At 37.2% G+C, this 23,567-nt stretch overlaps 2 protein-coding genes across 10 annotated transcripts in view; both read right to left on the reverse strand.

The window, feature by feature from the left end:
• Positions 1-13,207, reverse strand: part of tfeb (transcription factor EB) — a 29,030-nt gene extending 15,823 nt beyond the window's left edge. For 2 of the 8 annotated variants that reach the window (XM_078947716.1, XM_011475528.4), the window contains exon 1: positions 12,907-13,207. The gene's annotated coding sequence lies outside the window, so the exon portion shown is untranslated. Of the gene's footprint in view, positions 1-4,539; positions 4,725-12,906 lie in introns of those variants that run through there. The other 6 variants (XM_011475527.4, XM_011475526.4, XM_078947717.1 and 3 more) reach the window with 3 other exon arrangements.
• A 3,992-nt stretch (positions 13,208-17,199) lies between these two features.
• On the reverse strand, positions 17,200-21,743 carry tmem183a (transmembrane protein 183A). Of its 2 annotated transcripts, none has more exons than XM_004069150.5 (8): positions 21,486-21,743; positions 20,626-20,715; positions 19,939-20,115; positions 19,693-19,852; positions 19,335-19,512; positions 18,991-19,059; positions 18,735-18,890; positions 17,200-18,278 (listed from the first exon to the last, which is right to left on the reverse strand). In XM_004069150.5, the coding sequence occupies exons 1-8, from the start codon at positions 21,547-21,549 to the stop codon at positions 18,096-18,098; spliced, it is 1,077 nt and encodes a 358-aa protein (XP_004069198.1). In that variant the 5' UTR covers positions 21,550-21,743; the 3' UTR covers positions 17,200-18,095. The 2 variants fall into 2 exon arrangements, with proteins under 2 accessions (XP_004069198.1, XP_011473831.1); XM_011475529.4 differs by having other exon boundaries at positions 18,735-18,887; positions 21,486-21,715.
• Positions 21,744-23,567: the final 1,824 nt, after the last annotated feature.

Raw genomic sequence — 23,567 nt, forward strand, 5'->3', positions numbered from 1 at the left:
AAAGTCTGTTTGGATGTCAAAGGTCAAAGAGCAACGAGCTAGGCTTTTATCAGTAAAACAAAAACACAAAATAACCACATAGTTTTAAACAGTGGATGTCAGCACTGTCTACTGATGGCTTATGCCTTAGTCACATGCACCCGTTTAGGGTCAACTATTCAGGGTTGTAGAGAAGGAATGCCACATTTTGAAGGGAGTGTGTCTTGTAGTTCTCTAGTGGCTTGTGCAGCCACCTTGAGCGACATCATGAAAACGGAATGTACCATTGTCATGTGATAAGTGCATCATGTAGTATTCATAGGGACAATTTAAGTTACACGCACTTGCAACGTATGAGTGATGTTGTCTTGCCCTTATGTCACACTCTAGACGTTAATAAGGCGCACATGCTAGCCGCTTAGTGAACGTGTGTAAATGCCGTACGCAGAACGTTCAAAGGAAACGCAAGTACTCATAGAAGGAGCACAAAATACACTCCGATTGTCTAATTCTTTAATTTCTAGCAGTCAGGCAAGGAGTGCTGACTTTTCACTTGAACAGCACCAACAGGCCGCTTACACAGTCCACCCAGTTCAAGGGGCTTAAAAAAATGAAAAACCTGTATGACATGCCTGAATCTCATCAACTTCATTCTTAATTACCTTTACGTGTTAAGTGTTCGCTACGACCTGTCGCCCGCAGCATGCCCGTAGTAAAAACTGTGCATTAATATTTTCGCTCTAGGGTTCACAAGGTTGTCTACTAGGGCTGGACGATATGAGGAAAACTTGCGATATGCGATATTGGTAATTAATATTGCGATAACGATATAAATTGCGGTATATAAACACATAGCAAAAAAAACAAAAACATCATTTCCATTTCACTGCAACAGTTTAAAAATTTTACTCCAAATGACCCTTGTCGACGTAGGAGGCAAACATCAAACATAAAAGGGCTCATCTGATTGATCAAAAACGTAAACGGGTCCTTCTAATTGGTTAAATGCATAAAGGGATTTATTTCATTTGTTCAATATTTCAAGCTGCCATGAGTTTGTTTTAGCACATTTAAGGTAATCATTTATTGCGATTTTTGCCGTCTTTTGGGGTTGCTTGATTTCGCGATAACGATAAATTTGCGGTATATTGTGCAGGCCTATTGTCTACGATCTTAAAATTTCGTGCAGCAGGCCACAGACAGCCTGCAGACAGCACGTATCCGAGGGCCGTTGTGACTAAGGCATTACAGAGTTGAAGACCACGTTTGGTCCCACCACTGTTACCTAAGAAAGGAAGTTGTGGCTATAATTTGCAAAAACTCTCTAAAGCTGGAGGAAAAGACTGGTGGGAAAAACTGTTTGCTGAGTTCATGAATCAGTAATTCCACAGAAGGGCTCAAATGACATGTTCAGACTTAATGTTACTGTAGTTAACAATACAAAACCAATGCACTAGTGTGCTGTAAGAGCTTGTCAGGAATTGCAATGAGAAATGTTTCTGTTTCACCAAATTGGTCAAAAATATTTACCATTACCAGGATATAAGCTATGTGTTCTTTCAAACAAGCCCAGGATTCACACTGAGGAGATAGGCATATCAAAAATACCCAAAAGACTATCATGTTTGTGCTTATGCGATTCTTATTCTAGACATTTGTTGTGTCTTGTTCCAGCACTAATTTCCCATTCACTTAAAATTGAATTTCTCAATTACGAAGCTAACTTTTGATTTCAGCAAGCCGTTTATTCATGTTATAAAATACACTGAAGTCGATGATTAACTGATTAGATAGTTGTCACATGGAGCAGGTGAACAGGTGTAACACGCTGCGGCCAGAGAGTGTGGTTCAACAATGTGTCAAACAAAAAGCAAGTTTCCAACAACAGTGGACATCATAAAAACCCAACAAGTGGAGGATTTTTTTAGTATCGTCATTAGAAATTCAGTTTTTAGGGAATGTATCTATTGACATGGAAGTAAACAGACAAGAAAAGGACACAAAATCACAATATTTTACACAAAAATGACTCAATATTTTATTTAGACAACTAACTTTAATGTTTGAGCTATTAAATTGAAAACGATTTGTTTGAAACAAATGACCAACCACACACACTAAGACCCTTTTTCTGTATCAAGCTACCAGTCTGTCTGCTGGGGCCTAAAATAACCCTCTGGTCTCTGTTCTCCTTTTCAGGAACACCCTGTTCCCCAGAGGCTGGGTGCATTTTTCCCTTTAGTTTACAAGCATCTGTGTGTCCACATGCATCTGGGTATGTCAGTGGTGGGTAACTGAAAGCGTAGCACATGTAAACAGATCATCGTCAATGTTACTTAGCAGTAAACTCAGCGTGGAAAGGTACGGCTGTTGAACAAAACGTGCATGAGAAGTAGAAGATCTTCTTCTAAGATATATGGCTTGCACACAAGCCTTTATCCTTTACCCTAGAAGACACCAACTCTGCTCCTGTCTCCAGTGCTGTCATACACAGTAAACACAGCCAGTCCTCGTGCCGCCACCATCACACAAAGTGGGCGAGTAGAATGGAACAATTGCATAACAAAGCTTGCATTACAGGTATGAGATCTTGTTCAAAGATATATGGCCTGCCTGCACCCACATACACACACATTTATTTCCCCAACCACCAGAAGAGACCCAACTGCTCATAAAGCAGGAAGGACTCGCCAGCAGACGGATAATTTTTACTCTTTGAAGCTGGGTAAATTCCTAGGTTAGATATAAAAAACTTCCAGTTATCTCCTCACATCTATATTAAAAATGCATTTAATTACAGCACACATGGACAGTGTGTGCACACCAGAGAGGACAAGGTCACTTTAGTTTATCAGAAACACTGATTACTTTTAGATTTCAGTGTGTCAGAATGGTTGTACTCAGTCTCAATCAGGTTTTCTATAGTTCCATCTCTATTGCTGTGTCAAAAAGAGACAGATATTTTCACATGTCATCTGTTTAAGAAGGAAATATAGAGTTTACATGTCTGGTTGCTAAAATGAGACAACATCCAAAATAAAATCATCACGAAGAGATCTATTAAGAAATGTGGAGAAAGGTACAACAGAGAGAAATAAGCAAATTGAAACAAAAAGAATAAAAAAACAATGACTGTTTTTTTTAACCAAAGAAAGTGGTTAGGTATTAAGGAAGAGGAAACTACAGACATGCAATATAAACTTTAAAGAACTTTGTAACAAGGAATTTCCACAGCGGAAACAAAAGAAGCAACAGACTAGTGTTGTCCATCTGAGCATGAACACATGTGGTTAGATGTTATGCTTGCTTGACTGTAATTTGATTACAGAAATTTTTTTAGGTGTTAAAATCTACAGACAGATTTTTAGATTTCCTATTTTACCTAAATCAAACCTGTAAAAGAAAGAAAACATGTTTTTAAAGAAGAAAAATGTTTTTTTTAACAGCACCACTTTAAAAAACTGTGGCTCTGAGGAATACCTAAAATTAAATTAGTTGTCGAAATCTGTTGTTTGATTTATAAGCCAGGAGATTTCCCTGAGTCCACACGAACATGAGTTGGGAGTCATCCTGAATTTCTGCACAGCAATCCACTTTAAGAAGGTCTTCAGGATGAATCACCAACTCAGTGCATGAATCACACTGTCAACCTCTAGTCTCCATGCAGTCTCTTTAAGCTCGATAAAGACCAACCCCTTCGGAACTGACAAGAACTTCAGAAATCACAGAAAACTGACTCCTTTAAAGCAGAACAGACAACAACAGGCAATTAGCAATACGTCTTCAAGACAGTCAACTTACTGCATAAAGGAGATAAACCAGCAAAATCAATGTTGACAACAATATCACTTCCGTCTTTTGGTTTGGATTTTCACAATTCCTAATTTTGTCAGTTTTGTCAGCAACTTCCCAAAAATAAGCCTTTGCTTTTTAGCAACACTTTCTTGGACTTAAAACTGGTTTCATTTATTGTGTTTACAAGTAAATTCCAACACTAACAGCTATTTCCTTATTGCAAAGGTTCTCTGCAAAACTGGTTCGACAAAAACGCTCCAGTTGCCCAGGCAATGACAGCGAAGACGGGTTTTGTGCAGAAATCTACAATCAGATCATGAATTGTAGGCACTGAAGATGAACTGTTTCGTGTTTAACTTGATTAGTGAATACAGTTTTTAAAAACAAAGAATTTACAAAGAATTTCATGTTTTTGTGAGCACAGGAGCTAAAGTCAGACAAACAAGGCTGCCCCCACCATCACACTTTAAAATGATCCAGCACTAAGCTATAAGTATTTATGCAAATAGTTTAAAATCTCCTTTTTATATTTAAAAAAATCTGAAAAAAGTCTATCAAATGTTTGGCTATTGGAAAAAATTCAGCATTAACATTTTTTTCCCTAATTTTAATAAACATTTTTGCATTTACCTTTAGTATTTTCCAACTATGAAGCAAAAAAACATTTTAAAAAAAAAGGAAGGTCCAAAGCAGCCAATTAGGCGGTTGGTAAAATACTTTGAGTTTACCAAATAAAAGCAGCAAGTAAAAACTTCAAATTCTTACCAGAACCCTGCTACTACATCCAAGTCAGCATGGTGTATCCAGCCGAAATCTGTCTCTCCACTTGTTCAGACACTACATCCCAGAAATGAGCACGTTTTGGTGGCTCCACCGACTTATGCTTACAGACTGTGAAACCACTCCCCCCGGCTGGATAACTTACAGTGGACTGTTTGCAATCAATGTGAGTCACCTCTGCTTCCTCCCGCACAGCTTCCCTCTTTCTTTCCCTCAGCCTCCTCCTCCTCTTCCCTAAATTAACCTGAATGCTGTCTGGAACAGAGACAAGGAGAAGCCTGTATGGCCTTCACTCATCTTTTTTTCTTTTTTTTGACTCATGTTCTCTGGATAGTAACTCCTCCTTCAAACAGTTACACCCGCACATATGTATATGCACGTGTAAAGACACACAAGCATGGAGGCAGTTCCTTTTTCTCATAATAAGTCACAATGCTTGTGTGCTTCGGAAATGCTGTCAGCATTTCTTTCTTCCTTGATTAAGTATGAAAGGCATGTGAAATTTCAAATAAACACCAAAGCTAAGAAGGCAGTAAAATTAAATGTATCATTTTCAATTTCCTTCTGTGACTTATTTGTTTAAAGTGAGTCTTGACAATTACGTCACAGTGGTAGGAAGTTGAAAAAATAGCCTATGCATGATTTACTTTAAGAAATACAGACAGATGAGTAGACATATAAAGCAGACATTCAAACTAAAACACAAACTTTGAAGGTGATTATGGAACAGTTCATTTGCAAAAAAATAATAAAACCCAATAAAATGAAGTATAGTAACATTATTTTAAGAAAAGAAATCTGATTAAATTTTGGTTTAAATTTAATCAGGAATTTAAACAAAAATCTCAGCCATTTCATTAAAATAAATGCATTCACTAATACTGGGGTAATGATAACACCTGGGTTATTATCTTCCAATTTGTTCCAAGCATGAATGAAACTATATTGAATTCCATTGTGATCTGTGATATTTTTTAAGAGCATGCCATGCGGCCGCTTTAAGTGGTCCTCACGGGTGACCATGCGCCCCCCGGGCACTGTGTTGGTGACCCCTGCTCTATGGTTGGCTTAAGGCCCCTAACACCCCAAACAAACAAGCCAAACCAAACAAACAAACCAAACAAAACCGGTGCAATTAAAATGTTGACCAAGATTGGAGCTATCCATCTTTACAGTTTGGAGCAACAATCCAGTTCTGACAAGAAAATGAAGATGGATATAGTCATCTGGAGGTGGATGCATCAGAAAGGAGTAGCATATGTTCTGCTTCACAAATACGTTTTTCCCCCCATTGGGAATTTTCCGTCTGTTTCTAATTCATGACGATTTGAATAAAGAAAAACTCAGAAATGCAAATTTTAGCTTAATCGTCTCTATATATGTTAACATATAACACGTTAAAAACACCAAAACCCCATTTTCATTGGAGTGGGTCTTTAAAGAAGAAGCTCCACATGTATCACTGGAGCATAGACAGAAACTCTGTAATGAACTGTTTCTAAAATCCTCTTTCTCTGCCATCACTGTATCTCGCTCAGCTGCTTGTATTTCTTCATCCACTTTCTCCCTGAATGAAGGGACACAAACATGCAAACCAGTGCGCCAGTTACAGCAGCAGCAGCAACCTGACAAGAATCCCTTGTTTGTACACAAAGAATTCACCAGTGGGCTGGTTCCAGTTCTCAGAGAGCCCACTGTGTATTTACTGGATTATTTTAGCTCAAGTACTAGGCTCATGCAGGATGTGACATTATTGGTTGTGGTGGTGCTCCCGTTCTGTCTGCCTTACTTACCTTGACATTGACTCATCAAGGAAATCTGACACGTGAACACAAACATGAGAGTTCACACATAGACACCTATGAAGCACCTCTCCCCGTCAGGCAGGCAAGTTTCCCATCTTTTGGTCCTTCAGTCCCTGTGGTTGCCAAGAGGCGGCAAACAAATACAGCTTATATAGATCTCTGCTGAGTGTTGAATAACTGTGCAGATGTGTGAAGTCTGACTAAGCTATGCTAACTTAAGCGTGTTCGCTCTTAGGGAGAACAAACAGTGCTGACAATAAGCCAGACAAGTCACCGCTTGAGTGTGCTCTGGCTTTTGAAGAACATAACTCCCATTTGTGAGGGGAAAAAAAATTAAATATTGAAATTATTATAAAACGTTTAAGAATTGACAGAAATTCAAATACAGAAAGGCTTAAAAAGAAGCACAGAATGAACTCCATAATTGGAAACTCGAATAATTGGAAATTAGGTAATAATTGTGGCTCCATCATCACAGAATTCACAAAAGTGAGTCCAATCTTGATCATAACAAGACAAAATCTTTCCAAAATAGCTGTTTCCCCTGGACAGTATGACGAAAAAAAGGATAATGTCAAATGATGACCCAATTATTAATCACTGAGCCTAAAGTTGTTTCAGGCAAAACTAGCATAAAAAAACTTGACCATCTGTCAAATACCGTAACTATACTATACTTCATGCATGTTTAAGAAAGTAAGTTAAGTAAAATCCTAATACAATGACATATTTCTCAATTATCTTTCAATGATCTAACTTCTTTGTTGACATATTATTACTTACTTTATTTGTAGAGCCCCTTTCATCAGCATGCAAGTTGCTCAACATGTGAACACAAGTTAAAACGATAAGAACTCATAAAACAGATAAGATAGTTTAAAAAGGAACTGTGTAGATTGAAATATACAAGGTGTAATACATGTACAAATGGTATTAGAAACTATCTAATTGTAATCCTTTGTTTATTAGATTTTTTTTCCAGACTTAATGACCCACTCCAATGAAAAATAAGTTTTTGGTGTTTTTAATATGTTCTTGTAGCATTTTTCTGATGATGGAGGACATATACAAGGATAATTGAGCTTCAAGTTGGATTTCTGATGATTTCTTTCTAATAACCATCAGGAGCAAATGACAAAATGCTGTTGGAAAAATAACTTCTTTGTAACTATGAAAATACATTGGATACATTCGAGCTGCCTGCTCTGCTCCTCTCCACGATGGGGAAGGGGGCGGGGTTGCTTCACACAGTCCGGCCCTCAAATCAAAAGCAAATTCTGATGAACTGCTTCAGCTCTGCAGAAACTATGTTCAAGAAAAAGAGACAGGTTTTTGTCTAAAAGCGACATAGTTATAATTAAAAGACCACTGGGGACACTTTTAAAACAGATCAAAACGTGATTTCTTTAAACATTTCAGAAGTTCTGATTTTGTAGTTAAATTCTGAGATGTTCCCTAAATTCATAGAAATACTTTGGAAGAGTATTTTCTAGAAGAAATACTTTAGGTCAGAGTTTGCAGGGAGCAATTCCAGAACGTTCCAACAACTGTTTATTTATACAGCGACCCATTTCTGTTGGGAGCACATTAATCCTCGTCTATTAATACAGAATCAACAAGAGTGAAGATCTATGACGGCGTTTGTTTGTGTTAAGGTGCAGTAACCAACCAACCACTCACAAAACATTTTCCCTTTTGCAGGAGAGATGCAATGGATGGCATTTTGGAGATAGGTTTGGAGATACAAGGCACTTTAAAAAAAGAATTGCCTCCATGCTGGCACATTTCTAAAACAAACTACATTTTGCAAAACACAGACTTAACAGTTTCTTTAAATGGATTAATCTAAAAACAAATATGTGGGTGAATGGTAGAGTAAAAATGTTTTTTAAAAAAGAGCAAAAGAAGAAACAAGAAACGAGAAAAAAAATGCAGTAATCATTTCTTGAAGAGTACTGGTTGTCCATTAGAGAGACAGACATATTTTTAAAATAAAAAACAGATTCTTAAGTTTAAAAGTCACGTCATGATTGAAATATTCAAAAATGACATATTTAAAAAGAATTGCGTATAAAAAAGATAATCAGCAAATGAGCACAACATAAAAACTTGAAATGAGGTATTTAAAGACACTTCGATCGTCCTTTATTTCATTTTCAAAGCATTCCCAGTAGCCTTTTAAACAGGATTATGCTGTTTTTAGGGCATCATTTCTGCAGAGCGGCAGGAGTTCATAGTTCATTAGACATTTGTCTTTGAGGTGTGGGCGGGACCGACCCCTCATTTTCCTATCATGTCTTTGTATAAACTCTTTCCCGCTAGCTGCCGATTGTAGTTTGTATGAATAATGAAATACTCAGAAACACAAGTTTGAATCTTCAGGAATTTGCTCTAAAAATATCAAAACATCACTGTATGTACTTTTTTTTTAATTTGGGAAAAGAAAACATCAGATCAACTGCTGCAGCTACACTTTTAGTCATCGTCCAACAGCACTTGTTTTATTTTAAAAATGAAGCGTATTGATAGAATCACATGTGAAATATGGTCTTGTTTTTGAGAAGACAGCTCTTCAAAATAAACATCCATAAATGCATTGCTTCCTGCAGTGGCGCATCTTTTTGTTAAACAGTAAAATCAGAAATCCGAACAAAAGGCAAGCTTTATGGTCAAAGATGGCATCCCGTCAAACCCACCAAATCCCCATCCAGACGGTTTGTCGATTCCAATCAATGCAGATGTTTTCTTGCATAATTCTCAGAGGCAGTTAAAGTATCATTTTTCACTACTGTCAGTCAAAAGAGGATATGAAACAGTGGAATTGAGATAAGATGAGGAAGTGGAGTCATACATTCAGCACATGTTCTAAAACGTCCCACCCACACTCACCTCTAACAGATCATGGGTCATGTTGTCATACAGCACATGCCGTGCTGTCATTCCTCTGGTTTTCACAGAAAAGTCCAGGTTTTAACTAAAAACCTACACCGTCAGTTTGGAGTCTTTTGGATTGTCTGTTTATATTTTTACGGGAACCTCTGCCGATCACCCTCACAGCTCCTCAAGCATCATTTGCAGTCACACAGCAAGAATATAAACGTCCACATCACACAAGACCTGTCCATATGGCAAACAGACGAAGGTGTGTTGACACACACCTAGTGCTCTTTCACACTAGAGTACATCCACTGATCCAAGCCGATGTGCCTGTGGGGGTTAGAGTGTGTGTATGTGTGTGTGTGTGCGCGCATGAGTCTGCCTACGTCTGTTTACCTGTAGAAAATTAACACTTTCAAGCAGACATGTGCCCAATGAGGCTGAAAATATGAGGCACTCACACACACGCACAGATACACACACTTCCATTAAAACAACACAAAAGAGGCAGTGCTAGCTTCCTACTCTCACCTGTTACAACATTAGCTAAACCTGCTTAACCTCATGTTGACGACCTGTCAATCAGCCAATCAAACGGTGGCATTTTTTGCGTTTAGATGTGTGGGTGACGTACAAAAAAACCTTTTATGTACACATTAACTGGTATTGAAAACAACTTCAAACACAGTGAAGTGAAGTTGTTGATTTAGTGACATTTTCACATTGTCTTGTATCCTCTGCTACTATAAGTGATTGCTTAAGCCAATGCTGCTTCTTAGTCACCTAGAAACAACCCAAAAATATCTATTTGACCTCCAAAACATAAAAACTACCACCTACTCATTATTTTTTTCTTTGTTTTTATCTGTTGGCTATCTGAGTAAGGAGCAGATGTCCAGTAAGAGAGAGCACAATGAGTCCATCAGGCATCAACACTGCTCTGAATGGTGAACACTGACCTATGACCTTGCTGACAGTCACCTAATAGGCCAGAGTATTTACTGAGCTTGATCCCATCAGACCGCATGCACTCTGTGACCTCCCTGGTTTTACTAAATAAAAGTCAACCAGGCTTCTTTTCCTGGTTCTCGATTTCTCTGTATTTCACCGTCTGGATCCGTCTCTTCCTGAAATGTGCACCTACCCTGTGCACATGCTTGTTTTGCAAGCAGTGCAGGTTAAAAAAAAAAGTCTAAACAGTCACATACACCTATTGTTTACAGACATTTTCTTGCACAACACCAATGCAAGCTTTTTAGTCCTTTTTCAATGAGACTGGATTGCGAGCACAGTTTTCTGCCTTTTTTTCTCTGAATAAACTTGAGTTTTCTTGAGCTGCATTCAGAAGCAATTAACATGACAGTCGCCTCTATTTTAAAGATATACTCTGAGGAAAACTGTGTTTTTGGTGTTTTTAACATGTTTTTGTGGCATTTTTCTGATGGTGGTAGACATACATGTAAAAGAGCTCATTTTAAAATGGCTTTTTCTGGGTATTTCTTTGTTAAAAAATAGTTGTGTATCAGGAGGAAACAAAAAAAGGAGCATATTTGTGACGCGAAAATACACTGAGCGGGCCAAAATGCATCCACTTGCAGGTGATTAGAGCCATATACGTCCTCAATTTCCTTGTCTAAGCCGGCATCTGGCTCAAAACTGTAACGCTAGGATGGAGGTATAAGGGGCTAGCAGTAGAGCGTGTAGACAGAGAGCTCTCAGTTGCTCCACTTCAATGCCTTGCTCGTCTCTAAGCAAAAAAACAAAAAGTTTGTTTCCATCCAGCTGAACATTTCTCTTTTCCTCACAAATCCTGCTAAAAGTTCAACTTCAACATTTGATTACCTACAAAATCTCAAGGTTTTTGGAAAGGACCGAATATCTCCAATCTTTTAGGATCTACAGAGCTTTTATCACAGAGCGATTTTAATGAAAGTTATGTAAACGCACCAAGAGGCACATGATAAATCTGCAAGACAATAATTAAATAAGCTAGTTTATGAACATGTGGTAGTTCTGCACAACTTACAGCAAAGCGGCGCACTGGTGCTGCTTAAGAACGGATCCCTTTTATCTCGTCACACTTTTGAGATTATCTACCAACGACTAACAATACGGAGGGAAAAATTAGACAGGAAATAAAAATCTCAGGAATAGACAATCATCAAATAGTGTATCACAATCAACACCTCCCAGATTGAACTTTAGTGGTAACCAGCATCCGGTTTCTCTTTGTCTTTTTAGCTAATTCGTGACTGACCTCAGTGATCTTGTGCAACTTCCCAGCAAAACTCTTTTTACTGGAAGTGAACCAAAGTAAACTTCAAAAAAGGGAACAATTAATTCGTTCTTTCAAACAAACATGTTTCTATTAAACCACAATGAGTTGGAGTATATTAAAATTCATTTTAGCAGCAAAACAAAAGCACAGCCTTCACAGACAGTGATATGTGTATAACATGACACATTCAGTGGGTAACTGTTCTACATCTCTAGAGCACCATGGAGGACAGTTCTCAGAAATTCCCCCGAGAATGAATGCAACCAAGGTACAATACAGAAACTTAAGGAAAACCAAGGTGAACTTGTCAGATATTAAAAGCCCTAACTATCGACCCTTACTGCGCTTTTAACAAAGTCGTTTGTGTGACAACAGGGATCCAAATGAAACAAAAAGATCAACCGCTGTGGTCAAAAGTTTAGGAACCTAATACCACAGGAATATGGTTTTTTGGGAGAAATCAACACCAGTCATGACTGTGCAGAATTTAAATTTTGACAGATTTTTTTATATAAACATTGATCAAATTCATTATTTTAATTCTGTATAGTTGTTGGACTTTTGGACAAAAGTGCTCAGATCAACCAGCGCCTGCATAAACACACCGGTAAATCCTACAGGGCCACGTAAACAGTCGAAGTCAACATTCTGTGTTCCCAACATGCACCACTTTCAAGCAAAGTGCTTAAATAAGCGGCAGCATATTACAGTCTGAAGAGTTTACAGTCACAGCTTATACATAGCAGCATACCCCAGGGCTGAGGTGTTGTTACTGATACCGGCCCGGCTGCAGCTCATAAATGGAAAGAGCTGCAGCTCCCTCCACACTCACAGATGACAGTAAAAAGGAAGCTGGTACATTGTGATACAACCAGCAGTACCATGGTCTTTGACCAAAAAGGCAAACCACAGAGCAGTATTGGGTTACTGACTATTCACTGATCTTTATCAAGTACCCCAAATATCTGAAATCATAAACTGAATCTAAAAATAAATATGTTTAGAGTAAGATTTGAGACACTTTGAATGTCAAAAAAAGTTCTAATCTGAGAAGTGCTGATTTAATAAAGCATGACCTCCAAAGCCTAAATGTCCCTAAATGTGCTTCATGATATGTGATGCTTGCAACCTTAGACCGTTGGGATGTCCATGGAAGACAACCATGATGTACACCTACAGGGCAGATTATAATTATTCTGCAGTTAAATAAACAAAGTGCGTTGACGTCTTTTAACGCAGGAGGAAACGAGTTAAATTAAGGTTTCACTTTCAACTGTAAACCATAAAACATCCCAATCAAAGTCACAAATGTTGACTCGACACGTCCCGTACAGACTTTTTGGTGTTTGAACTGGGTCCCGGCGTGACTTGCGCTGGTGAAGTTCTACGTACCCGCTCTGAAGGTCAGGTTGGAGAAAAGTGCGTGCCCGCTTCTTCTCAATGTGCTCCGACGGTCCAGCGGGAACCGCCAGAAAGTGTCGCAGCAAATAAAAGAAAAGACTCAACTTCTACCGTTAGGAGTTTTTAAAGTGTTTCAACGCCCTTAACTCATACGGCCGCCGACTCCTCGATAAAATAATGTGTTTTCGTTTTAACGGTCACTATATTGTCACAGCTCAGAGCGTCTACGGTCACCTGTGCCACCACCAATGAAAGTTGTCCGGTTGCATTGTGGGTAGTGTAGTTACGGGTCACTCAACGTCGTGTAGACTGTATTATCACAAAATACATGCATCCTGTTTTGCCTTTCCCTTTTAACAAAATGAAATACTGTCAGTGCTTAGCTGTTTACCCGTAGTTCCGACCTTTTTTTTACACAATAGGTTAGAACATTTGAAGGGCAAACGTGTTTTAATGAACAACAATCTGTTTTAACAGCAAACAGAAAATTGGTTAAATAGGAAAAGAAAGATGATGACACATCGGTTGTAAAGGTAGCACCTGCAAAAGCTAATAATAAATTAATCAAGAGTCACATTACTTAAAATAAATTTGGATTTGTTTTCCACAAACAGACTACTAAGGGGGGGATTTCAAAAGCAAGCTAAACAAAACAAAACAAACAAAAAAGATGAATATATAGATAGATTACAATTTTAGTTATTTACTCAAAAAAAGTTAAAAGCAATGTAGAAAAATAAAATCCTTTTCAGATACGTTGAAGACTATTAGTCTTGTTACTGGAGGTCTCTGCCTTGGGTTTTACCACGAGCAAAAACCAAAAACCCACCATAGATTACGGTACTTTGCCCATGTGGAATTTTCCCTTTAGAAAAAAATAAAGTAAGTTTTGAGATTATGCATATTGTGTACTCCTTGCCGTATTTTTACTAAAACTAACAAAATAACACATAATACAGTTTAATTGTGGTTTATTTAACCTTTTATTACACAGTTAGATATTCTCACCCATTTGACAAGGGCTTTTATTTTGTGCCTTGTATAAACAATAGCAATGTAACAAATAATTGATTTTTTGATCAATCGATCTTTATTCCCACGACCAAATCGAGCTCCCTGACGTGTTTTTGATCAAATCAGATCGACCTATATCATAAAAAATCTTTTTTAAATGCTTTAAATTTATAATTGAGATTGGAAAACAGCACGTGGATTGAGGCATGGTGGGTTTATTTTACTATAACGTAAAAATGACAAAGTGCATCACAGCGAACGACACACAAATAATGCTGCAAAAACTGGTCAGTCCATCATTCCAGTCCAATGTGTGGAAAGACTTTGAATTTTGACATGTGACCATACAGTGCGCTAGAATCTTCTAATAATCTTCCCTTTGGATTATTAAAACTGGGGGCTGAACTTTAGGAAACTTAAATGTGAATACTTGCTTGTTTGTTTGCACAAATATTTAAAACTTCACCTGCACTGTTCAGTACCAGGTACCGTATTTCTCACTGAGTCACACTGGTGGAAGTTTTAGCTACAGATGTCCTGAATTGATTTTAGGTCAGTGAAAATCTCGCACAGTTCAAATGAACCAATATCGACATATTAACATCCACAAATTATGAAATGAATCGAATTGCTGCTAAAACGAATCCTTACACCCATACTTTATCCTAAACTGACAGGCTTACAATCAAACAAGCGTGATCTTATTTTAGTTTGTGAAATGTTTTACACGATTTTACATCATGTTTGCACTTAAAGAATCTTTGGCACTGAAAGACTTCATTTTTGTGAGCTTTTTCATCAGCCTGGATCAGACTGACGATATTGTCTGCTCTACGTATCCAGGTTGCCATGCAGTTAGAATGTAGCTGCTGGATTTTCCCACCTCTTGATTCTTCTGCTATCTTCTAACTTGTTTTTCCAGCCCATGAACAGATGACTTGTCCTCTGCTACAGTGGGAACCTCAATTTCGCATGTGTAATATGCACAAGAACAAGTTTTCCTTTGACTGATGTATCATTGTCGTTCTCAGTACATGCAATTCACACTTTACAAAAACTAAGGGCCAAACCCAACATTGCCTCCATCCTGATCCTTGCTCTGTGGTTGCCCCCTTGTGGACAGGGACGATTCAGCTACCCACTCTAGGTGCTCAGAGACACTGTTCTGCTGGTTTTCGGCTCTCATGTAGTTTCTTCTTTTGCCCTGAAATGTTTTTCCATTTGAAACTTTCATTGTAAACATGTGTACCAAAACATCTATTCATCCCTATCTAACCACAACAACCTTAACAAATTGTCCAAACTACTAAACATTCAGTTGTTTGACCCTCTTATACGCAGTTTCGTTGTTTGAGTATTTATTACAAGAAATATTTAAATACATTGGATTTTTGCTGATTAGAGTTTTGTGTCAATTCTAGTCTTGGATATTTCATAAAATAGCAACTGTCTGACTTCATTGGATCAGTGTTTTTGTTCAATCATCTTTTTTATCCCTTTTGGGCTCACAGGGCTGCTGGAGCCCATCTCGGCCACTTGTGGCCAAAGGCAGAGGACATCCTGGACAGGTCGCCAGTCTGTCACAGGGCCACACAAGTCACACACCCATGCACACTTACACTCACACGTAGGGACAATTTAGAACAACCCACTAACCTATGAACCTTTTTCGATGGTGGGAGGAAGCCGGAGTCCCCGGAGAAAACCCACGCATGCACGGGGAGAACAGGCAGACTCCACACACAAGGGTCCCCCATTGAGGTTTTGTTTCAGGTCCCCCCCCAGAACTTGAACTGGACATGAACCGTGTTTTTAATTTTGCACAAATCCTTCACTGATTTTATCTGGGTTTTTGGTTTGTCATTAAACAAGGATTTGGAGCAAGGGATGAAACGATGCAGTTTTGTAAAGACTAAATTCCCTTCTGACTTCTAAAACTATAAGACCTCAATCCATGAAATGAAAGGATTTTTTTTAAACATTAAAAATTTGAATGTTTTTTATCTTTTGTTTTCTTGTTTGATTGATCAAACAAATCCAGATGTAAAAGAAATACACTAAATAAAGTTGGTTTCGATTAGAACAATTTTTTATTTGATCAGGAGCAGTTCAAATAAACTTACCGTAAGTTGAAAAGCAACTGCTGCAGACTGTTCATTCTAGGTTTTATTAGCCTTCTTAAAACATTCACGTAATTGTTATCAGTGCAAAAAAAAAGACATGAAAGTGTGTTTCGCATTATTTTAGAAAAATCCTTGTAGCTTGGAAAAAAAATTTCACCTCCTCAAACCCACTGCACTGTCTAGAAAAAGATACACAATTAACATAATTCAGTTTACCTTTAAAAGTTTAAATGCTTGTTTATGGTCATTTTTGGTCTGTGACCTTAGAAAACACATTTTTAAATCTACTGCCCCCTCCTGGTATGAATTGGAACTAAGAAAGTTCCTTTTGAGAATTGCAGGAAACAAAGTTTTTTTTAAAGTATTTTTATATTAGACATAATCCACAAATATATTAGTATCGCAAAATGTTTTTACTAAAGCTTACATGGTTGATTTAAAGTAAATTCAATCTACCAAAGGGGCAGGTATTAAAAACTCAACTCAACTTTATTTATATAGCACTTTCATACAACAGTAGTTGAGACAAAGTGCTGAAACTGTTCTTTGATTATTTTTTTTTTCCTTATTCATTGCAGCATTGATTTGCATTTGGTAAATTCCCTCAGAAATAGTTAAATATTTGAGAAAATGTATGATCTCCAACAGCTCCTCTGAGGAAGCATCGCTGCGATTAGGCAATTGGAAAATGCCGTTACCCACTTTGTGGAAAACCAACAGGACTTTAAAGCTGTAGAGGGCTGGACTGGTGAGCTTTGCTTTGAGAAACTGAGCAGTAAAACTTATGAAGGTTATCATACAACCTATAACTAGTCAAAACTAGAAACATACCGCTTAAAAGCAGTTTATTTAATGTCATCAGGATTTCTGCTAAAAATCTACCAAATGAGTCAAAATGCAGCAACATCCATTTAAGTCTTACGGATTGTGAGCATCTAACTTGTTAAAGTTTTGACTTTAAACATAATGAAGTTGGTGAAAAATAATATCAATTATAACTTGATGAAATATAAAACTATCAACTTTGGGGTTTGTTTTTTGTATCTGATGGAAAAAAGGGGTTTTCCCCATTCCTGTTCCAGTTTTTAATAAAGACTTAAGTTAGATCAGAAAAAATGGGAACCCCATTAATTTCCAATAAAACAACTTTTCCTCATCAAACGTATTTATTCTGTTTCAATCAGCATGAAAATATGAATGTGTTAAAAGCCAACATATGTTTGGAGAGCTAAACTATGGAGGGGACTTCAGCATTTCAACACAGAGCCTGGTAAAAACAGATCAAAACACAATAACTTCAACAACTATTTTTATTTTATTGTTATGGTTGAAATTTTTACTAGAACTCAATGAAAGAAACATTTCCTTCTTGATCATCCAGATGCAATTAACTCAAATTTGCATTGAAATAGACACTTTAGTTCAGACATTTTCCTAGGCAGTGAATATGCAGAATAAACTTGGCACCAAACATTATTGGTGAATTCTATTTTCTTTAAACACTCGTTTGTCTGAAAATCTGAGTGCAGCATGAAATGATTCAGCTTCCATCATCAGTAAAAAAACAACAATCATTTCCTGTTTGAAGCAAACATCTTCCTGACTTTTCCTTAAAGTCGATAACATTCACAATCATGTTTTAAAAATAAATAAACCTGATTTCACGGGGAAAAAAATACAATTGTTGAGGAAAGATTTAAATCAGTGCTGCATAACTTTACAAGTGAAAAACAAATGAGATCACTGCAGGGATTTGCAAATATGTTCACCTAATCTGTTTGAACGGAGCTTTCAGAAAAGCAAATGTTGAAGTTCAGGTGTAATAATGCTGCCATATGTGCAAACAACAATCCAATCTAATGGATTTGAATAAGATTTACCCAGACAGTGTTCTATAGCCTTTTCTTTTTAAAAAAATCAAATCCAAATGTTTGTGCAAACACAAAAGAATAAAATGAATAGAATAATCTATCATTTGGAAGAGTGTGAAGACACCAGCAGGACCTCCTGGCTGCTGCTGCTGGGACTGCGGAGGAAGCATCATCATGTGTAGGGCGATGATGGGTACTGAGGATGCCACCAGTCCATTAATTTGACACCCTGTACGGGATCCAGAATCACCTGGATCCCACTTTGATCCGCTCTCCTCTTCCTCTGGAGGGGCGAATCCTGGAAGATTAGACGAACGCGGTGGTGCCGCATGTCTGTGCTCACGTTAATGGTGAACTGGAAATCAGACGAAGAGAGGACTTAGAAAAAAAGCTCATTCCTCCAGCCTCGTCTGTTACATTAAGGCTGAGTTTTAGCATTTAATGTGGTTTTTTAATTCATGAGCAAAAGGGAGAAAGAGTTTCAAAAGCTAAACTTTAAGTGCAGCTTTAGCAAAACCCTATAGGGAAAAATCAGTAAATTTCACTAAATAAATGTATGTTTAGTCTTTATATTTCTGGCAAATGATCAAGTTTAGACATTTTGACATTCATCTTCCAATCGTGAAAAAGACTGGTTTGTACTCAACTTATTTAAATAATTTGACCAACTTATATACATCATATTATTACTGAAATAAACCAGAAAATGTACCACTTAAAAGTATCACCTACCTTTATCAAAATCACATACAAAACTAGGGGAAAATAAAGTCGTTATAGTAAAAGGAAATGCAAAAACAAAGCCGCTCACCAGTGTCAGAGTCATTCCCATGACAACTGGGATGAAAATGAAGTTGAGTGTTGTCACTTGGAGCACATAGCAGTCAGAGTCTGGATTCACGTGGACGTTTTCGTATTGTTTGGGCATGAGCAGAGATTTGGCACAACCATTTCTGCGATGTTCCTGCTGGGATTAAGAGGCACATTCAGAATAATAAAATCTCATCGGACATGCTAAAGTTTTGGATTTTCTTATCAACTTTTATTTATAATTTAAAGCTGAGTACCTGCTTTTCAAACTTGAAATTGAACTCCCATAATGCCTCTGACACTTTTCTGATCCAGAAGAGTAAACACTGCACAAAAAGATAAAAGTTGTTTATATCTGATTTACAACTCAAAACAGTTTTTATTGCTCTATAGCTCAATGCTTATTTATTTCCAACTGTTTTATGTGAATACATAGCATGCAAGATTAGTCCTAAACTAACCTGAACAAAATCCAGAAATTACATTTTTAAGTTTTCCTTATTAAATAAAAGTTTAATGAGAACCAGGAACAAAACGTGTTTAAGAAAAATGTAGAGCTTGACAACGTGACAAACAAGCTAAAACATTTCCCTCAGTTTACCTTTGAGTTGAGTAACGTGGGCGTAGATTCTGGTAGAGCAGGAATTTTGGCCACGCGTAAACTGAACGGCTCATATAGATGGTAAAGGGAGCGAATGACGCAGGCTCGAAGACAGTGCATCTTATGTACGGAGTCGGGCTGAAGGCGGAACGGCAGGTCGGCGTCAACTTTGTAATGTCTAAGAGCCAAGAGTAAAAAAGAGGAGTTAAACATTTGAATACTTCTGTGATTTTATATATCTTACAAAGACTGAAAGTATTTCGTTACAGACTTTTGGACCACTTTGAATTTTTAACATAGAACTGCAAAAAAAAAAAAAGAAAAAGGAAGCATACAAATGACTGGAGTATGACTTCACCTTCTGTAGAGTCGGGTCCAAAAAGCGGCTGTACAAGTGACGATCCAGGCGTTCTTGCAGATCAAAGCAAATTTGCACACATCCTCAGGTCGAATATACGACGCAAGAAGTAGCCAAATGTCCACTGGATAATCGCCTCCATCCTCATTCTCACTATTTTCTGAAAATACACAAAAGATAAATTCAAGACCCGTAGCCTTCAAAGCAGCATATTTGATGTTGAAGTCTTGAAAAAAAGAAATAAACCTTTTCTCCTTTTGTTTTTCTTTTTGCGGCCTACTTTGTTTTCAGTCTCTCCGTCTTCCTCTTCTCCAGGCTCACAGTCTTCACTGCTGCCCAAAGCATCCTCCTTGACACCAACTGAAGATGAGAGGACTTCGTCCACCGCACCCTGAGATGCTTCCAGGCCGCAAAGTAGTTTTGCTGAAGCACAAGAGTTTCCAGTTAAAGCTAGAAATACATCACTGAAAGCAGGGAGCTCAAACCCAGGGTCTATGAGATTCTACAAAAAAAAAAAAAACAACCTTCATATTTAGATAATTAATTCATTTCTAAAAAGATGAAAAATAAATTAAAATTTGGTCTATACGACTTATTGAAAATATTTTTTATAATATGCACTGAACAATTTCATAACAGTAGGATTTCCTCCTTAGTAAGAATAGCTTTGTAAAAGACACATATGTAACATGTTCAAGCAAAGAATACAAGAAAATTATAAAATAACCATATATAATTTTTAACCACAAAAGGCTTTAAATCCCTAATAAAGATTTTTTTTCTAGCTCCAATTCTTTGTTTAAATTACAATATATATATAGTCTTCTAGTCTTCTGTCCTATTATTTTGTATAGTTCAAACAGTGACGTGGGAGTCCAAAATGTGTCACAAGTGGCTTCTAACTCATTTGAGACTCCTGATGTAAAGACTTACCTTCTTTTTCAATCGCATTGACAACAGCCTTTTTCACCCTACCAGACTTCACAATGGCTGGGTCGGCATCAGCATAATCAGCAACGGTCACTTCATAAGAAGAGAATGGGAGAAAAACAGTAATTTGTTGAGGTTAAGATATCCAAACGCTTTTACAGAAAATGACATTGCATATGGAACATTATGCTTAGTGTCGAAAAGTGAAAGAGCTATTAGTTTATTATATTAATTTAAGATCCAACTTCGTTTTGTTTGGATTTATAAAACCTGAGTAAAAGGATAAAAAAATTTTTGTTCAAGTTTAAAATGTGATTTTATGTCTTAATGCCAACTGTAATGCAATGTCGGTTTTCCACCACTATGGGGCGCAGGTTTAGACGTCAGGAACATGTTACGTCGTTACGTTATAACGCTTAGTGACAGTTTCTTTTATTTTATAAGAACTTCAAAAGATTACACACATATCCATATCTTATGGATTTAACAGAGAACGCTTAGTGAAAGTAAATAAATCATTTAAAGTAGTAATTTCGGAAAGAAAGTTAACTATGTTCCGCTATTAAATAAGCTATACTGTAATACAAATAATTATAAATTATATGACTTAATTACAATAATTCTGAATGTTACTTTTTTTCTCCTCGTTTAGTTTATCTATGTGAAGCTTACTGTAAAAGCAACACTTAGACTAATTGACAAAAAATATCTGCTTCTTATTAACTTTTCTTATCTTAGTTTTAAGGTCCAGAGTGTTAAGTAGTAAATAAAAGAAACAATAAGTACGTTTTTGACAAATAGTTCCCATTAGATTTCAATAAAAGAACGCCAAGTTTCAGGCTAGCGTGCTGCATGACGTTTACCTGATTCCGAACAAACGTCCCCCGCCTTAAATTTCAGCCGTTTTCGGTTCCCTTTCTTGGGCATGTCGATACCAAAGATCTGTAGATGTCTAACTTTTCTATAAGTCCAGCCATGTCTCTATGACAAGCGTAGATACAAAGAAAGTAAGAAAAATATGGTAAGAATTAAAGAATGTTCCGCCGGAATCTTCAGCCATCATGGAATGACGTGCCCTAATATCGCGAGACCAACGTTTATACTAGTTTTCTTCTTCTTTTCTTTTCGTCAAACACAGGTTTAGCGCATTACCGCCACTCTCTGGCTTAGATCGGAATTGCAATGTGACTCATTTAAATTGCCCAAATTGACCCAAAGGGGGGGGGGGGGGGGATATTTAAACAATATTACTATTTACAACGTTTTAGATAAACGTAACATTTTTATGTGAATCATTTGTGGGTATAGTTTTTCATCAGTTAACAAAAATCATTCAAACATTCATTCATCTTCTGAACCGTTTGTTCCCTTTCGGGGTCACGGGTAACAAAAATCAAATTTTTAAATTAGTTGCAGTATTATGAGCAGGCAGAATGCTTTTTGCCCTCTGAACTGCTGGTTTGATTTGACCTTTTTTAGAGGAAGCCTTAATTGATTTTACACATAAACCTTTTTTTCTTTTCTGTGCATTAGTTATTTAATAATTTCCCTCCACACCAGCATTCTGACATTAATCTTTCTAATCTATTCCTAATTTTTACAATCCCAAATGAAATGCAAGCAATTAAAAATTATCTTGCCAAAATAAGAGCCATCAAAGGAGGTGGCTAACCTCTCCTGAAAAGCTCACAGAGAGAGCTATGAGTTTCTGTAAGCAGATGAATGGATGGATGGAGGGAAGGACGGATGGACGGACAGATGGACGGATGGATGGATAGATGACAGCTCTATACAGCAGCTCTTCTGAGTCCTCTCTGTAGGCCTGGATAAAAAAAAATCTTATATTCCACTTAAAATGCTGAATTTGCTGTTTTAACAACTTTTAAAACAGTCCAAAAATGTGATACTAAATAAAATTGTTGAATCATACTGTGGTTGTCCCTTTTCTCCATCTACCTACAGTTTGTTCATTTACACACTTGTTTTACTGTCTGTGGTCAAGGTACACAACTTTTGTTTGCATTTTCGACATTCTGTTACCTGTAATTTTATTTTGTTTTGGGTTGCAGGTAAATTATGGATAGACCACCGGAAATCACTGGGAAAGCCTTTGCTTTTACCATTAGGGTCTAACATTGCCAAAAAATCCTTCCAGTAGTTGTGTCAAGTCCTTTTCATTCTTCCAAATGATCAGTAAAACAGTTGAACACCTTTGCTTATTTTTAGTCAGGTACGGACAGATAAATCTTTGCGCAGTTACTGTAGCTTGATCCATGGACATCACAGCTTCTCTGAAACTGCTTCCCCCTTTATGGTTCCTGTTTTGCACATTAAGTCCATATTGCTGCCATTTTAGAATAATTTTATTTCATGAAGCCTCACTTATTTACAATTCAGTGTATACATGCTTTTATTTTGACAGTTACTTTAGCTAGCCAGTTCACTCTTGTTTCACAGAACATCTATTTGAGCAGACACTAGCACACTTTTTTTTTATTTTACTGTCCTTACAGCACACACAGTAACAACCCCCAACATACGGGGATATATGTTAAGCTGCAAACCAAGAAACAAATAGTGATTATCTGCAGATAGTGTGCTGTAAATACGGTTTGAAAAATTACAGTTACATGTTTATAGAGCACCTTGTCTTCGCCCAACAGTGGCCGGGACAGCCCGATTGGGAAAATTGACAAATGGATGTTCTGAGTGTTTAATTCCCAATTATCCCCCTTTTTAGGAGGACTTCATAGTAACTTGAAGATAAGAAGAACAATAGCTTCATTTGAGAGACAAAAAAAGTCAATCAAAGGCAATTCAAAAATAACTTCAATACAGAAAGAAAATCACACATAAATTGTTAAATGGCAACAATCAATGAATCATCAGGAGTAATGTGTATTTTTTGGTTTGCATTGGGAGTTGCAGAAGAAGGAGATGCAACA

The sequence above is a fragment of the Oryzias latipes genome, chromosome 5, assembly GCF_053564925.1.
Source record: "Oryzias latipes strain Hd-rR chromosome 5, Olatipes_Hd-rR_3.1".
NCBI classification, from domain to species: Eukaryota; Metazoa; Chordata; class Actinopteri; order Beloniformes; family Adrianichthyidae; genus Oryzias; species Oryzias latipes.

What these genes read in the sequence shown, in the direction of transcription:
- tmem183a (XM_004069150.5), bottom strand. Translation starts at nt 21,549, where the DNA reads ATGCCCAAGAAAGGGAACCGAAAACGGCTGAAATTTAAGGCGGGGGAC. An exon ending in GAAAAACAAAAGGAGAAAAG is followed by an intron (nt 19,853 to 19,938) that starts GTTTATTTCTTT and finishes GTGTATTTTCAG; the next exon opens with AAAATAGTGAGAATGAGGAT. An exon ending in TGGACCCGACTCTACAGAAG is followed by an intron (nt 19,513 to 19,692) that starts GTGAAGTCATAC and finishes CTTGGCTCTTAG; the next exon opens with ACATTACAAAGTTGACGCCG.